This window comes from Apteryx mantelli, chromosome 1 (assembly GCF_036417845.1).
Source record: "Apteryx mantelli isolate bAptMan1 chromosome 1, bAptMan1.hap1, whole genome shotgun sequence".
Lineage (NCBI taxonomy): Eukaryota > Metazoa > Chordata > Aves > Apterygiformes > Apterygidae > Apteryx > Apteryx mantelli.
This window is the reverse complement of record NC_089978.1, coordinates 2,653,090-2,669,748: the sequence shown is the minus strand read 5'-3', so window position 1 is coordinate 2,669,748 and position 16,659 is coordinate 2,653,090. Positions and strand designations below refer to the sequence as shown.

General features: G+C 45.0%; 1 protein-coding gene across 4 annotated transcripts in view; it reads left to right on the top strand.

Annotated features, from left to right (window-relative positions):
- The first annotated feature begins 226 nt into the window (after nt 1-226).
- The window catches only part of PGM2L1 (phosphoglucomutase 2 like 1), a 47,754-nt gene continuing 31,321 nt past the window's right edge, over nt 227-16,659 (top strand). The window contains exons 1-2 of one of the 4 annotated variants that reach the window (XM_067306461.1): nt 507-543; nt 4,783-4,851. In XM_067306461.1, the coding sequence (XP_067162562.1) occupies nt 4,825-4,851 (27 nt within the window). In that variant the 5' untranslated portion in view covers nt 507-543; nt 4,783-4,824. Of the gene's footprint in view, nt 544-4,782; nt 4,852-5,288; nt 5,405-15,347; nt 15,379-16,659 lie in introns of those variants that run through there. The other 3 variants (XM_067306388.1, XM_067306599.1, XM_067306531.1) reach the window with 3 other exon arrangements.

Sequence of the window (16,659 nt, the reverse complement as noted above, 5' to 3'; positions counted from 1 at the left end):
CTGGCCTCGGGCGAGCCGGCGCCGGGGGCTGGGTGGGCGCGCCGCGAGGGGGCCCCCCGAGGGGGCGGAGCTCCGCGCGAAGTCTCCCCGCCCGCCCCGGGGAGGGGGCGTGGCCAGGGCGCCGGTGCCGCGATTGGCGAGGCCGGGGCAAGGGGGGCGGGGCCGGGGTTGTTGTTGAGCCGCGGCCGCGCGCGCGGCGCGCGGGTTGGGTCTGTTGGCGGGGGCGGGCGCGCGCGCGCGCCGTGACCGTTGCCGGCGGCGTTCGCCGTTACTCGGCGTCGGGACCGTTGCGCTGAGGTAAATAGCGGCCCGCCTCCTGCCGCCCTTCCCCCGGCGATGCTCGGCGTCGCGGAGTGAAGCCGCCGCCGTCCCTTCCGCCGACCCCCCCCTCCCCGGAGCGGCGAGGCGAGGCTCTGCCGCCCCGGCGGCGACATGGGCGAGCGCGGAGCCGGCGGGGATGTCAACTCCAACGTGCTGGTGGCCCGCAGCACCGGCGACGCGCAGCTCGACAAGGCGGTGTGGCAGTGGCTGAGCTGGGACAAGGTGGGTGTGCGGCGGCGGCGGCGGGGCCCGGAGCGGGGGGGCGCCGCCGGTGGTGTCTCCTCATCGTTCCCATCGCCTCTGCCCTCTCCTTCCCGCCCCGTTTTGTGTCACGTTTGGTCCTTTCTCCCTTCCCCCCCCCTTTTTTTTTCTCCCTTCCTCCTCCTCTCTGAGACCTTACGCATCTCCTGTTCCGATGGGTTGGTCCTTTGCGTGCAAGAAGAGGCGAGGTGACAGGTGGCCTCTGAGAGGTAACCGCGGCCGGGCAAAGCCGAAAAGGCTGCCTCGGTTGAGATGCCCGTCGCCTGAGAGAGGGCCAAGGTGAGGCATGTGGCCCTCCTGGACCGGCACGCGAAGCAAGGACGGTATGATGTAATCCCGCTAGCAGGCGACGCATCGCACCTGCTTCGTGCTGCCGCCGCATCTTTATCGACACGGAAAACGGGGGCATCCCGTGAAATCGGGTTTAAGGAAGGATTGTTTAACGCCCTAAAATGCAGTTAGTTAAAATCAAATGATGTCATTTTTCTTTTCCTTAGCTTTCTGAATCTGCTCCCCCCCCCTTCCCCCCCTTAAATAAATAAATAAATAGATCAGGCTTCAGAGATCCAAGTTCTGGCATGCTCCTTTCAATTCTGGCTCTGCCAGGGTGTCAGGAGGCTTGGTTAGTTCTGATTAAACTAGCCAAAGTGAGTTTGGGGCCGTTATAATAACCCCGTATTGGAGGTTCCTTTGCTTAACTCGTTGTTGGAAGGAATGCTTGCTTTTCAGTGGCCTTGCCGAAACGCCATGGCGTATGCCTTAAATAATATCTTGGTAAGGGGAGGAGGGGAAGCTACAGAACTCATGCACCAATGGTTTAGGTTTCTGTGTGTGGCTTTATTTTATTTTTATTTTTTAAATACTCCTCATCTGACGATGAAAAAAGAGTAGCTACTAGGAGTGTGTTCATACTGTTTCTTCTTCAGTTTCATTCTGCCAGGGTCAAAGCATAAGAAAGCTGTAATCTGGGCTATAAGTAAATTCTAACTCTACATGATGATTACTGGATGAGCTTTCAGCTACTTGAAAATATGTTCTCTGTTTTCATTTTTATACAAATTAACACTTGTCATCTGCACATTCTGGACTCAGAGCTGTTGTTATGAAAAAATCTGCGAATAGTGTCATGGAGAAGGAAAGAGTGGAAAAGCAAAATAACCTTCATGATTATACACTTGGTAACTGCTAGACCCAGACTGAACCCCACTAAACTTTTTTTGATTATAATTTTTTTTTTTAGTTTATCAAAAGGTATTTTTTTAATGGATGAATATATGTTTATCTAAAAAAAAAAAAGAGAGAGAGCTAGGAAAACTTATACTTTTTAAAGTTAAGTTTTCCAAGGGAAAATATTTTGTTTAAAAACAGCATTAGTGAAATGTTATCGTTTCTATAGCTCTTTCTAAAAATGAAGTTAACCAATTAAATGTGACCTGAAGAGTGAGTTTCATTGTAGCTCTTTAGCCTTGCTTCCCTATGTGGTAATCGTGTCATTTTCTGCAAGGATTCTTCAACTTCTGACTTAAACAGGTTTCAAAGAGAGTTCCTGTGAATTCCGAAAAGTCAAAATCGACTGGAGAAAGAAGGCTGAAATTGGTGCCCCTGCAGCAGGGGGAAGGCTGTGCAGCTTGGACCATGAATAGTTCAGAACCACTTACTGTGCAGCTGCCCTTGTATTTCATCACAGACCTAGGAAACGAGGTCTCTTTAGGTCTATTACTTATCAAACAACAAGGAGCTGCCTCTCCTTCCCCACTCCCCAACTTCCTTAGCTGTAGGGACTTTCACTGACTTTCTTCAAAGAAAAATCTGTACGCTACATTCACAGCTGTATTTAGTTCTGGGAAGCATTTGTCCTCTAAGTTAATTGAAAATTACTTGCTGTAATTAATTTTTCAAACCGCGGGTGTGTTTTTTCCCTTTGGAGAGCCCTAATTAATACTGTGCTCTTCATTCTTTTAGATTTGAATACCTGTGCTAAACTCTCCTAAAAATATAACTGTTATAGGAGGTGGGGGTGAGGTGGGGGGAGCCTGACCCTATGATGATCTTTCTGCTCTCTTCCCCTTTCCCACCAATATCCTCCATCTCCATTAATGTGTTTAGCAACTAGCATAAAGGAAACTCACTAGCTAATCTCCCTCCTCTCTCCTTAGTTGCTATGTCTTTACTTTTTTTCTTAGACACACTAGCTAATAATTTCACAGTGTAAGTGGCATCTCCTCCTTGTTCTGTCCTCATTCACAAACTATATAAACCATTAGTCAATTGTTCTGTATTTTCTCCTCCTCTTTTAATCCATTTTCCTTTACTTTCTAGCTTTCCTATTGTACTACCACATCTGTCATGAGACCCCTAAAGGAGCCTGGTTTGCACAGAAAGCTGTGTCACAGCACGTGTCCACAACAAAACTGCTTCTGCATAGAGCAAATGTTAGAATTTGGACCCTGGTTCTAGTAATTATTTTATATGCCTGTCTTAGGTGGCTTTACACAGTAGCAAGAATGTGCTACATGCTTCTCAGAGTAGCTTGAAAATAAGGTGCTTAGCACAGGAGCTGAGCATTTGCTGTGCATAGCAGCAGAGGAGGCTTTCGGTGTAATTCTGAGGATCAAATACCGGCATAGCAGCTGGTGGAATTTTGTGGGAAGAACAGCATGATTAAGAGCCTGATTTATTTAATCAAAAACATGGGCCCAAAGAAAGGATTCACGGTTGACATGTGAAATCAGAGCAGATGAAGGGTGCCCTCTCACTTTCTTTCAGTAAGTCCTCAGTCTGTATGTTGAAATGAAGCTTAAGCTCAAGCTCAAGCTGTCAGCTGCTGGCTTGTTAATTAGCTCTGCAGTATTGCTGACAAGCCTCTCGTTCCCCGAGCATGCTCAGTGTAGCCTAACTTTGACCAGGCTCAAAAAAGTTCTGGAGGAATGTTTGTACACAAAGCTGTTGTAATGGGCTGTTGGGGTTATGGTAGAATGTGTCGGAGAGAAGGGAATAAAGAACTCATGTTATTAGAGGCTTTCCCATTTCACTAAGTATTATGGTTTAGTGCCTGTTGTAATAGATTAAACTATATAAAGTCTTGAAACTTAAATTTTATGGCATAAGTGTTTATACTGGTGAATAAGCTATACTGCTGTCTTTCTGCTCAAGATCATGAAGGCTGGAAAGGGTGCTGCTGTGCTGTGTTAATACATTTCAACCTTCAGATATCTGAGATAACACTTAAGGATTAAGACTTGCTTTGAGGTATAGTCTGTCACTTATGTCTATTTACTTAGTTTATCAATGCCACTTAAGCATTCTGTGTGATACAGGGTCTTTTATGTTTTTAACTGCTGGTCTGTGTATGTCTAGGTGGTCTAATAGTTTTAAATTGTTCTGAGAAACAGATGTTTTTGTTCCATAATCGGATCATAATGAGACTGCCACGGAAAGAAGGTAGTCTCACCCTTCCTTGTTGCTGCACTTCCCCTTCCCTCTCCACTTGATCTGGCACAAATATTCATGCAATTGTTCAGGGAACAGTTCCAGATTGGGGTGGGAGGCGAAGATGGATTTTTTTTTTTTTTAAGTTGGACTCAATCAAACTCAATGTAGCTGCATGAATGTTTATCCTGATGCAAGAAAGGGGTCAGCACAGTAGTAGGAACAGTTTGGGAAGAAGAACTGTCTCCTTCAGCAGCAGTGCTATTGTAAACTGAATTGAAAACTATTGTTGTAACACTTCATTTAGAAAGACAAACTGTGTACAGTCTGTGTAAAGGAGGGAGAAGATGTGCAAAGGTTTTGTTTCTTGTTTAATGTAAAACAAACAAACAAAAAACCCCCTACTTTGACCTGTTTACAATCTGCAGCAAAAACGGAAGTATAATGAAGGCCAGCAGAAAGATGTTCTCTTGTTTACTGGATGCAGTCCTAACGATCATCAGGAAGAGCAGAGAGCTAAGGCAAATTTGTGTGCTGTGAAATATCCCCAAACTGCTGAGCAATGCAATGATGTGGGATATTTTGCCTGTGACTTCTCAGTTCTGTCCACTCAGCCGCAGTATTAAATTAAAGGACTTCAAATTCTACTTCTCTGTGGTACCTCTTGCCATTAGTGTTTGGTCTTCTATGGTCTGTTCTTTTGAAATGTGACTGCAGAACTCTGACCGGAGGAATTCTAACTCTGAGCTTTTAAAAAATGCTTCCTTACAGGTGTAGGTTTTTCGGCCTTCAGTATGCTCAACAGCCAACACGATGTGCCCATTTTTCTCTTGGAGGGAAGTAAGTACCTCAGCAATGCAGCCTGCATATACTTCCAGCAGTAAGGTGTATCTGTAGTCATCCTGTTCTTGGCCGGGATGGATTGGCAGTGTTAATGCCATGTTGTGCTTGACCAAGGCTCACCTCGTACAGGATGTGCCACCTTTCTGCCTCTGAAACTCAGATTGCTCTTGGTAGTTCAAAGTGCTCGGATGGTGGGTTTGATGGTGTGCAGGCTTGGCTTGTATGAGGTCCAGGGCCCTTGGGGACAATGTTGGAAAACCATTTTAGGTGAATGGAGCAAAACTATTTCACAGATTCCTCCACACAGACAGTACAGATGTAGACTGTACCTAGAATGTTCTTTCAACCTGGCTTCCTCTTTACTTAGAGGCTCCCTGCCAAAAAAAACTGACTGATACGGAGCTGTTGTGGCTCATTAAGGGGCCAGGGTTTAGAAGTAAAATGGAACAAGACAAATTGGCAGTGTAAATGTACCCCCAGTGGGTTGGCAGAGCCAAAAAAAAGTGACCTGATGTAGGAAACTTTCTACCTCTGAAGTACAACACCTAAGGTAATACCCAGAGCTCGTGACTTGCTCTTCCATCGCCTTCCCTCTCCCATCGCAGTAATTAGCTTGAGTAACTGCTTGCCTACAGTTATCCAACTGATTTTCACAGAAAACTATTGGTGCGGTTGCTGACCAGAAACCAAATATTTCCTTATGTCGAATGAGAGAAAATGAGACCCTAGAACTTTTAAGAGAAATTTTAAATGAGAACTTGATGCAAGTGCCAGTGTTGGGTTTAAGCTCTGTATGAAAGGTGAACTAGCTATGCCACAGACATTGCTATGTTTCTGCTGCTTAAGTGTTCCTATAAATATATATTCTGGTGTGCTTGGGTTTTTGGGACTGAACCTGATTTCATTCAAAAACATTTACTGATTTAAAAGCCTGGCTGACAATGCTTGATGCACTTAAAGTCTACAGTTGTTGAATTTCCTTAGAATTCATCCCTTGTAAAACTGTCTTTGGGAGCAAAAAAAATTAATTTTAAAAGCTTTTCATCTTCTAGACTTTGGGTTGTGTGGGGGTTTTTTGTTTTTTGTATTTTTTTGTATATTTTTCTTCTTCCAGGCTACAGATGCAAATAGTGCCTGCAAAAGCCAGAAATGATTGCTGTGAGAAGTGTAAACTGACAGTTGTTTTGATAGGATTTTAGCTGTGAAACCTAGCTCTGGCAGTAAATACATTCATTATTAACATGACTGGAAGTCAAAGAACCAATAAGAAATATTCAGCTAATGCCAAAGAAAAGACTGGAGAATCATGGTACATGGGTAACTACTTTGGTGCCAGCCCCACGCTCCTCTTCAGATTCTTTATCCTAATGAGCTACAGAAAAACCCAGTCCAATTCTATCAGTATACAGTTGTGTAGTACATGGAAAACTGAAGATGGAGGAGTATGACACTGAATTTGGCAGAGCATATGACAATTGCTTTTCAATAAAACCTCAAGCCTTTCTTAAATGCATTGGAGATGTAGCAGAATCTCAGTTGCTGCGTTGGGCTGCTGCAGGACCTGACCCCAAAGTTCTGTCATGCATCTGCTTCTGCCGGAGGATTTTTATAAGTAGCTGTTTAAGCCTGTTGTAGATTAAGAATACGTCAACATCCACTTCCCTCTTCTTAAATTCCATTATAACCACTTTAATGCCACAGGACCTGCAATGCAAGTTATGTTAAGGTCTTGCTGAAGATTTAGAACTAAAGTCCGATTGTTATATTTTAAAGGAATGCAAACATGGTTAATCTGCAAAAAACATTTTATAAAGAAAAAGTATTAGCTATCTGGAAACTGCCTAAATGTGTAATAGCATTATAATTTCCCTGGAAAAAAAAATAATGCAGAGCTTCTGCTACTGCTTGTGGAAGTCCTGGAACTATATTATATCTTCAGACTCTTACCCATGCAGTAGTCTGTCTGTCTGACTCCTACATTCTTCTTGCTTCCACTTCTTTTTTACAGTGAGTTTGAGACACATAAGGAGAGATTTTAATTCATTCTGTCTAGTAGCTTGTTGGTAATGCAAAACAGTGCTTTCTGCGCTGTTATGAGGTGATGCTCTGAATGTGCTTAGTACAGTCTACTTGAAATAAGATATGAAAACACTGCTTGACCTCTGGTTGCTCTTTATTTCCCAAGTATCAAATTGCAAGCCTCATAGCTACTTACAAATTAAGAATGCTTCACAAACTTATATCTAAAAACAGTAGATTAACATCTCTGAGGGCACTCATCAAGCTTGCAGGTGATGCCACACTGTGTGGAAAGAGTTGAGGGGCAGAGCTGCCGTTCAGAGGGACCTAGACAGGCTGGGGGAATGGACCAACAGGAACATTATTAAATTTAACAAGGCAATGTTCCCCTGGGAAGGAGGAACTCCCTATGGCAATACAAGCTAGGGTTCAGCTCTGCCGAAAAGGCTCTGGGGGTCTTGGTAGACAGCAAGCCGAACAGGAGCTGGCAGTGTCCTCTGACAGCAAATGAGGCCAATGGCATCCTGGGCTGCATGAACAGGAGCCCAGCCAGGAGATCAAGGGAAGGGATTATCTCCATTTACTTGGCATTTGTTAGACCACATCCAAATACTGCATCTAGTTTTGGGCCCCTAGGACAAGATAGACATTGACAAACTGGTGCAAGTTCAGCAGAGGGCCACCGAGATGGTCAGGGGGCTGGAGCACTTCTCCTGGGAGGAGAGACTGCTGAGCCTGGAGAAGAGAAGGCTTTGGGGGGACCTACCAGCAGCCTTCCCCTACCTACAAGTATATCATTGAGAAGACAGAGCCAGGTCCTCCGCAGCAGTGTGTGGCAGGATGATGAGAAACAACAGGCACAAATCGATAAAGAGAGGCTCAGACTGGATATAAGGAGAAATGTTTCCTCTGTGGGGAAGTCGAGCAGTGGAATGGGGCCCAGAGAGGTTATGCGGTCCCTGTCCTTGGAGATTTTCAAAATCCAACTAGGCAGAGCCCTGAGCAACTTGGTTTGACCTCATAGTTGCTCTGCTTTGAGCAGGAAGTTGGACTAGAAACCTTCCAACCTGAATTATTCTGTGATTTTTTTTTTTTATGGAAGAATTTGATTAGGTGTATTCTAAAAATTCTTGTTTGTCCTTTTAACACCCTCTTTTTTTTTTTAACACCCCCCCTTTTTTACTGCCATACAGGTTAGTGTGAACAGTAGCCAAATTTGGAAGGGTATTTGGCTTTGAATGGGAAAGGGAATTTCTTCTATGGTGTCGACTATGATATAAAATATAGACAAATGTATAGGTTAACTTGCGATGTCATTCATCATGGCATATTATTATGGCAGTCTTTCTCCTTTCCTAAAGAATGGTCTCTTCATGCTTGTCTTTACCTCTGGTTCCCAGACAGCAGTCTAAAATACTTCCCTCCCCCTGTCCCCCCAGGTTAAGAACGTAAGTACCACCCTGTTGGGTGAGAACCGTCCAGCTAGCTTGGTGTTCTGACAGTTAGTAGCAGATGCTGGTTAGGGACAGCATGTGATCTTGGCCTCTCTTTTCTGTTGTCCATCTCCTTGTGCTCTCCCAGCATCCACGACTGTTGGCAGTGGCTGGCAGAAGGCAAAAGGACTGGCTATGCCCCGCTTTCTCTGAGTCAGTAGGGGGGTTTACTGAGTGCAGCAGCAGGAGCTCTCCTGGACCATGCTGCTGACCTTGCTGCTCAGGAGGAGAATCATCCTGCCACTGGATTGAGGATGATGGTACCGTCACTTCCAGAACCTTGACCACCATGACTGGTGCTGCTAGAACTGCATGCTACTTCATCTGTAAGCACACAGACAGCATCTCGGCACTGCCCCGTGCATCAGGAACCTAAAAATCTGTGGGGAAACTGCTACACCTTCCTCCATCTGGATGAAGTATGGTCCACTACTCACCTGGAAAGTGAGACTAGTCTTAGGAGTTTCTCCTTTTGCACAGTGGATGCAGCGAACTTTGAGGAGTGCCAGAGTGGAGGTGCTCTTTAGACCTACACAGTGTTGCCCCACCTTGCCTGCCTTATGTTTCTTCTTGCATTTAGGTAGAACAAAAAATGTAGGTTCTCTCTATGGTGTGGGTTTCCCTTTACCCCTTCCCCCTTTCTGTCTGTTGTCCCTCCCGTCTCTCTCAGCTGCTCCCCCAGGCCTGTGTGCACTTCTCTCACCACCTGCCCCCCCACCCCCCTTTTTTTTCCTTGTATCTGCTACCTATCCTCTCCCTGCTCCTTAGGGCAGCCTGGGGACCTAGAGCAGTTGCCAGCACCCCTCTTCCCTCCCGGTACCTGTGGATAGGGTACCGACTACAAGTGCACTGCCCATGCGGACATACAGGGACATGGTTGAGAAATGGGTAGGACAAGAAGGACTGGGAAAAGAAAAAGGGTAAGAACCCCACTCAGAAACCCAACTCTAACCTAGCTGCCAGCCATGGGTACCTGTTTTCCCACCTGTCCCTCTTCTGACCCCAAGAGTGTATAATCAGGTAGCCTGAGGCTTTCCTTCCAGGGCCCTCCTGGCTGCTGTCACCTTATCTGCTGCCTCCTTGCATACTCCTGGCAAAGGCCAAGATCCCTTCCCCGCCCAGACCAGGAGGAACATCTGTTGCCTCCTGATTGCTGCCTAACCCCACCTCCTGACCTGTGTGTGTGTGTGGCTGCAAGGGGCTTGGGGCCCTATGACATGGTGGCTACCTGCAAGACATCTGGAAAGCTTTCTTGCTAGTGTCAGAGGTAGGGGCATCTTTGTCTCCCCATCGCATTGCTTGGCGGACCTGACTCTGTGGGTCTCACTCCTGTCCCCGGTGCTGCCCTCCTCCCTGCCCTGTCTGCCTTTGGGAGGCTGGTCCCTGTGTGCTTCAAGGACCCTGCCCTTCGCCATGTGCTCTTTTTCCACCAGCACATCATCCTCTGAATGTCAGTAGCTGTGTGAGGCTCAGATGCTTTGAAGGGTCTTTTGTTTTCCCATATGGTGGTCCCTTGGATGCGTTGCTTCTTTGGGGAGTCCTAGTGCTTACTTTGCCAGGCATCACGCCAAGTCCATAAGGACTGCCCTTGCCTGGGGAGGTGGGCGGTACTCTCACCTTCCAGACTAAAGGAAGGGCCAGTCTCACTGCTGGCAGCTTGTCGCACCTGAATATCTCTGTCTTTTGTGGCACCACTGAATGAGCTTGCGCAGATGCTGAGCTTAGGTCTCTGTGCACGCCTACTTATCTCAGCAGGCTACCCTGCCAAAGCCACCAAGGGCAGGGTGGAGGCAAGGGTCCTTGCAGAATCCCGGGAGGTATCCTGTGTGGAAGAGGAGTGGCTTTCTCTCTCACCTGGATATCTTCTAATGATTCTTCCCTCTCATGTGTTGCTGCCTGGACCCCTGTACCCAGATCTTCTGGCCTGCCCTCAGGGCTCACCGATGAGGAGAGCCAGATCCTTATGTTAGGTGACAAGTGTGATCAGTGTGGGTTCAGTGCATGCCTCTCATGGAGTAAAAACCCCTCCCCGGTACCTGATATGGCTATTGTTGGGCCTGTAGGTTGTGTACAATCCTGCCTCCATCCCCAAAGTCGCATGGTTCACCCCCCTTCTTACCCACTGCGGTGGGTTTGATCCAGCAGCTTGGCAGTGAGATAGAGATTTTCTTGGTGGCTGCCAGGGAGAATTCCTCTGTCATGGTAGGGGATCTGACTGTTAACTTGGAGAAGGTCAGGGCTTGGGGCGAGCCCCCGTTACCCGGAGGAGTACTCCCTTTTGTCAGCAGGCTTCAGCCTGGTACTGAAATGAACTCAGCTTCTTCTTCCCCCTTCCCTAACCACTTCCTATCCTGGGATAGCAACTTAAGGCCAGTTACTGGGATATCCCCTATTCCTTCCGTGTGCCTGGCCTCACGGGATGCTGAGGGAGAAACTTAACTGGCATTCAGACCCAGAACCTTTTGGAGTATCTAGGCCAGATGAGTCTCCACTTCTCCTGGACCCTAGAAAAAACACATACAAGACCTGGTGGTATGCTAAAGTTTCAGGTGCTGAGCTCATCACAGCACCTTTCCCCATCTCTCCTAACCTCTGTGCCTCCAGCAGTGCTGCTGAGGCTCTTCCCCCTAAACTATGTTCCCTGAGCTGCTCTGCTGTCCCCACCCCTTCTTCAGAGGATGACCATGAGGAGGTAGGGTTTGTTTTCCTCCACCTTGTTCCCCCAATAGAGAATGTATCACTCCCCTTTCTAGTCACCCTGGGGCCAGAGGATGAAGTGGTCCTGGGTATGCAGGTGGTTCTGTGCTAGGGATCCTTATCAACTACAACTGAGGTAGAAAAACCCCAATCCGAAGGCAGCGTAGCTGAAGGATGGGGGAGGGTCTGGGGGCTTGCTTGGGCCTGTGACAGTGCCAACGGACAAGTGTAAGAGAGAACTTATCGCTGACAAGAAGATATTACTGGCCCTCATCCTATAGCCCGTGGGGGCCCTGTTCAAGGAGGGGATGGGACTCAAAGGGTGGAACACTGCTCTGTACCTGCATGCCTACGTCCTCCGCGCTTCTTGCAGCTAGCGAGGATTAACTGCATGATGTAGCTATGAATGGCAGCGCCAGCTCTGGCCATGAGGCTCCCAACCTTCTTCTCATGAAATACCTTGAAATCTCATACTTAAAACAGCTAGGACTGTGGGATGAAACTCCATGGGAGTCAGGTACTTGCCTTCCTTTGGAAGGAGTTTACTCCATGGCTGTCCTGAAGGAGACTTGCAGGGATCTGTCTGCTGAGCCTAGCTGGCAGCTGGAGTGGGGGAGCAGGATCTCCTTCACCAGAGGTATCTGGGAAGTGGCTGGAGTGGTGACCCTAGTCTCTGTAGACCTGTGACATGAGGTGCTGGGGTTTGCAAAGTTTGTGATGGGTCACCTGCTGCATCTGTGGCCTTCAGTGGAAGGACTGGTTGTTAATGTCTGTGCCCTGATAGCAGACCTGGAACAAGTGCAGTTCTATCAGTAAGCACCTACCTTCCTCAGCAGTCTGGATCCCTGCAAATGTGTGGTTCTTCCAGGCATTGAGACCTGCGTTGGACTCGTGGGACTGTGTTGGGAGGAAGAAGTGTCAGGCAGATGTCTTCAAGGAGCTTGTAGATCATCACTTCGTGTTTGATGTCTTGTGGGTCTTCCACATGAACAACGCACCTTCCTTCATCTGCATTTGGGTGGAGAACAGGTCAAGCCATTCCTAGCTGAAACACATCTGCCTTATTTGCTATATAATATCTTGTAGGCCAGCCACTTTCATGGACAGGTAAGCAACTATTACCTGCCAAGTGCTGTTAGCCTTGCAGAAAGTCTGACCTAAGGGCTTCTTAACAACAGTCTTTTGGAGGATGCGGGCTTTGTCATAGCCTTCCAGGAGTTGTGGCTTGCCTAGTGGGAGGAGAGGTGTGCCTTTCCCTCAGGCAGATGTGGTGAAATGTAGGGAAGGTGTGTGTCAAGCTCTTTTGCTGTAACTATGTGAAGAGTTTCACATATCAGAGAGACTAGGCAATAGGGAATCGGAGATCTAGAACCAGAGAGGTGCTTGTCTGGATGCTGTGATGATTCAGCGAGTGCTGGGAGAAGTGCGAGGAGCTCTGGGTCCAAGACACCTTTGCTTAGTTGCGCATCTGAGTCCTTTAGGAGATGACTGCAGTGCTTCATACTGGAGAAGAAAAGAACTGCTGAGAAATGCATCACTTGTCTCCTGGCAGAGGGTGGCACAACTCCTGTGGGTTTGCAGCCCATGCAAGGAAGAGCAAGGGCTTTGTGGAACCCCATATGCTATTGATTTTGGCACTAGAGCCTGTGGGATCAGTGACTGACGTTTAACGTGGGGCATCAGGTGAATTGCTTTGTTAGAGCTGTTGGAGATGGAAGGATATCTGAAAGCACTCCTTTTTGTTAAGAAATGAGTATTTTTATATGAAACTGCCTGAAGCCTCTTGTCTTTAAGCAGAATAGCCTATGGTTTTTTTTTTTTTTTAAAGGACATTGAAAAGAAAGTCCGAGCAATGTGCCTAGTAATTTCTAAAGAACTTCTCTTTTGCTTTACACTAGGCTTCTGGGCTGTGATTAATGGAGTTTGCTGTCATACTTATCCAGGCAACTGTTAAGAGGGGGCACTTCAGTTGTTCAAAGCTTGTGTTTTTAAGCTAATTGAGTTTGGAACCAACTGCTACCTTTCCTGGCTTTAGCAGCTTGAGAAATTCTGTTTGAAGCGGTGATCCTTTATAGTTCTCTTTGTATAGTTTAATTAACTACTTGAAGCTGCGGGGGATCATCTCACCCTAGCATCACCTAATTGCATCCGAAGTCTGGATAAATAATATTTCCTGGGAAATTAGAAAGGTAAGGGAATGCTGCAGAGCTTGACTAATCTGTTATAGCCTTTAGTGTCTCTAGCTTCACACGATAGAAAAGTGAGTGTTGATGGAAAGAACAACTATGCAATGATACTAATGACTTCAGAAAACTTATTTTGTATGAAAGCACACTAGGTTTTCTTCTTCATACTCCCAGTCTCTAATGTTAAGTTTATTGTGTGTTTTATCCTTAAAACTGTTCAGCTTTGAAAAATAAACCTTTGTAAGAGCTACTGTAAAACGTTCAATGCATTATTTTATTTCATAACTTTAAAGTAAAACAACAAAAAACCTGATTTTTGAAAATTTGCAGTAGAATTAGATTTCAACAGTGACAGCTATATTTATGTTTTAGCTCTCCTTTACTCCAGTGCCTTTTGAAATACTCAGTTTAGTACGGTAAACTGTTTTCATATTTAAGCTGTATGTGCAAGAAGATAGACTTGTCCGCAGGCTTTGAAGCTCTAACTCAGAGGAAAAACTCTGAGGAATTTAAAGGAATATTTTCTTAAACAATGAGAAATAATAAGGATCATGTCACAAACAGTCATGATAACAATTGTCTTGAGGTCAGATTTCTAATGCGATCGAATGTATAACCCACAGCATGAAACAGCATCGCTCTGTCTGAATTTATTTGTATCAACTCATGTAAAATCCCTTCTTTCTTCTGCCCCATAAGTTTCACATCATCTGTTAAAAGATTTGTGATTTTCTTCTTTAGCTTGTAACATTCTTTTCTTGTTGTTGTTGTTTTTTTTTCCCCCTGCTTGGTTTTCTACTTTTCTTGTTGCACAAAACTTGAGCGAACTGAATGGGACCTGAGTAAATGAGAATATTTTTTGGGCACTATTTTGGGTGACTCATTTTTGTTTCCTAAAAAATATATTAGGTAACTTCAGTCAAAAATTGCATGTTATTCTATTAGTAAAATAAGTGCCTGAGTTATAGCTTCAGTAAAGGCTTGCGTCAATCTTGCAAAACTTCAGACCATAAACTGTGTAATATACCACACGTTATTACATTCTTGCAGGCAAGCAATACTGCCTGTCCTAAAAAAGTTATTAAAGAGGCTGTGTAATTTAATGATCATACTTTAAAGCAAAATTATGTATCCAATTATGATAGTGTGAAATGTGGTTTTCATATACTCTCGCCATAAACAGAAACTTTTTCAGTTTAGTTATTTGTTTTCTGGTTGGTTTCCTATGAACGGCCAAAAGAGACTTTCGCTTTCTGGATTTAATATTTGTAGTGCCACATTGTTTTTGTTTTATTTTTGGACTTTTTTTAGCTGCCTTATGGGAAATGTCTAGCTTTGGTTGTAGAGCCATCCGAGAGCCTGAATAATAGTGGCTTGCCTTTTTATTTTAAGGCACAAGGACATTAAAATCTATTTTAAATTTACATGTCCCATTTTCTAGCGTTTAAGATCTATTGTCAGGCAATGGAAACACTTTGTTTTTTGAACTAGTTTTATTTGTGTGTTTTTTTTCCTAATGAAAAGATTACGTAGCTCGTATGACCTTCTTTTCCTGCACTTTTCAAACCCTCCTAAAGAACCTCTCTCCTTGCAGAGCACGTTTCCCAGTGCTGCAGAGGCCACCTTATGGCAGGCGGTGCCAGATCTGAAGCTGGCTGACCTCTATATTATAAATGTCAGGGGTATTTCACCCTTGCCTTTCAGACTCCATCTGCCTTTTTTAACCCTTGTTTAGGAGCTCACTTTAAGCAACACCCTTTGCGGGAACCTCTTGGGCAGCCTGAGCTATACTGTTCTATAGCTGTCATCAGGATTCATCGTTTTTTACAGCTGTGTATCGATTGAATTCTTGATGGATCTGTGTTGTTGGCAAGCCTGACCTTGGCTGCAGTTTATTTATAGGAGCTGTGAATTCTGTCTTGTCCAAACTGGATGTAGGTAGATGGAACTGAGTTTCTTGATGACCAAATGAATTTACAGAGCCTTCAAAATATATATGTTATAAGGCAAAACAGCTTCCTATGGGTGAATCACTTCCTGTCAGTACCTGTTGTAAAAGGACAGACATCAATATTCTTCTCATACCATTATTTTTCTTTCTTCTCCCCGGGTGTGTCCAGGGTAATATGGTTGGTATTACTGTGACTATTTCTCATTATCATAATCTTAATTTGCCTTATTATGCCCCACACTTCTCTAGCTAAGCATGAGTCGAAGGTGTAGAATAACTATGAAGAACAAATGGGAATGGATATGTGCATTCTTGCAAACTTGGGTGTTCATGGCTTTGACCATAATGCAAGTTTATGAAACTACTGAAAGAACAGGGGGCGATTTCAATAATCAGCGTCTTGTTGGTTCTTATATCCAGCTTGCTACATAACATGGCATACGATTGCCTTGTAAGCGTTGTTTATGCAAAACAAGTAATATTATTAAAGTGTCAGGATATATGTGAGGGAGATTGTAGAATCATAGCATTTCCGATGAGGTGGGCCTTAAGGTAAATATGGGAATTAAGTCTTTCAGAGCTGTGCCTAATCACTGCCTCAGCTGAACTGTGGTAGTAAATGTGTTCTCTCCATATCAAAATGGTGAAAGCTTATATTCTTCTTTCATAAATGAAGTGACTGAATGTCTGTTTGAAACTGAGTGGGTTTCAAGTTGGAAGGGAAGATTTGTTTCCTTCTATTGTATTTGGTGAAACTTTCTCCATGTCAAGTGCCCGTTCATTTTAGTTGTGGGCTTTGAATAATAAAGGTGTGGAATGACAATTATTTAAAAGTTTTGTACAGGCTTGTGTGGAGTTCCTTTTTCTATAAGGAATCACTTCTGTGCAGATCAGGAACTCCCTTCACAGGAAATACTGAGATGTCCCTTGAATATTTTCGCAGCTTCCTGCCGTGATTGCATGGTCCTTATGCCTTTTTCTAGGCAGCTGCTGACAGTTGCTGTCAGATAGGATGCTGGACTAGCTGCACCTTTGGTCTGACCGCGTATGGCCTCTTTCAGGTAACCGCAGAGCAGTTGATCCCCGCTGTGATATGCCCAATACATTGCGATAAGTACAGACATAAGTAGGAAACTGTAGAGAGCTTTCAATGTAAAAGAACTATGCAGCTGTGGGTGAATGATATAGCTGCCGGGGGACAATGAGAGCAGGAAGGGTAAATATCTCTGGCTCTCCTGTATGGACCATAAGACTGTTTATATAGTTCTAGGCATCAAATTACCTGATTTACATAGTATTGTTTTTAAATGTTTCCTTTGGGTAGCTTAGTAGCTGTATATTTTGTTGGTTTTGGGGGCAAATCATAAAGCCACTGCTGTCTTTACGTTCATTAAGACCAACAAAATGTTGTGTTTTAGTGACATGAGTACTGCTTTTGAGGGTAGAGTTTTTTCCCTTC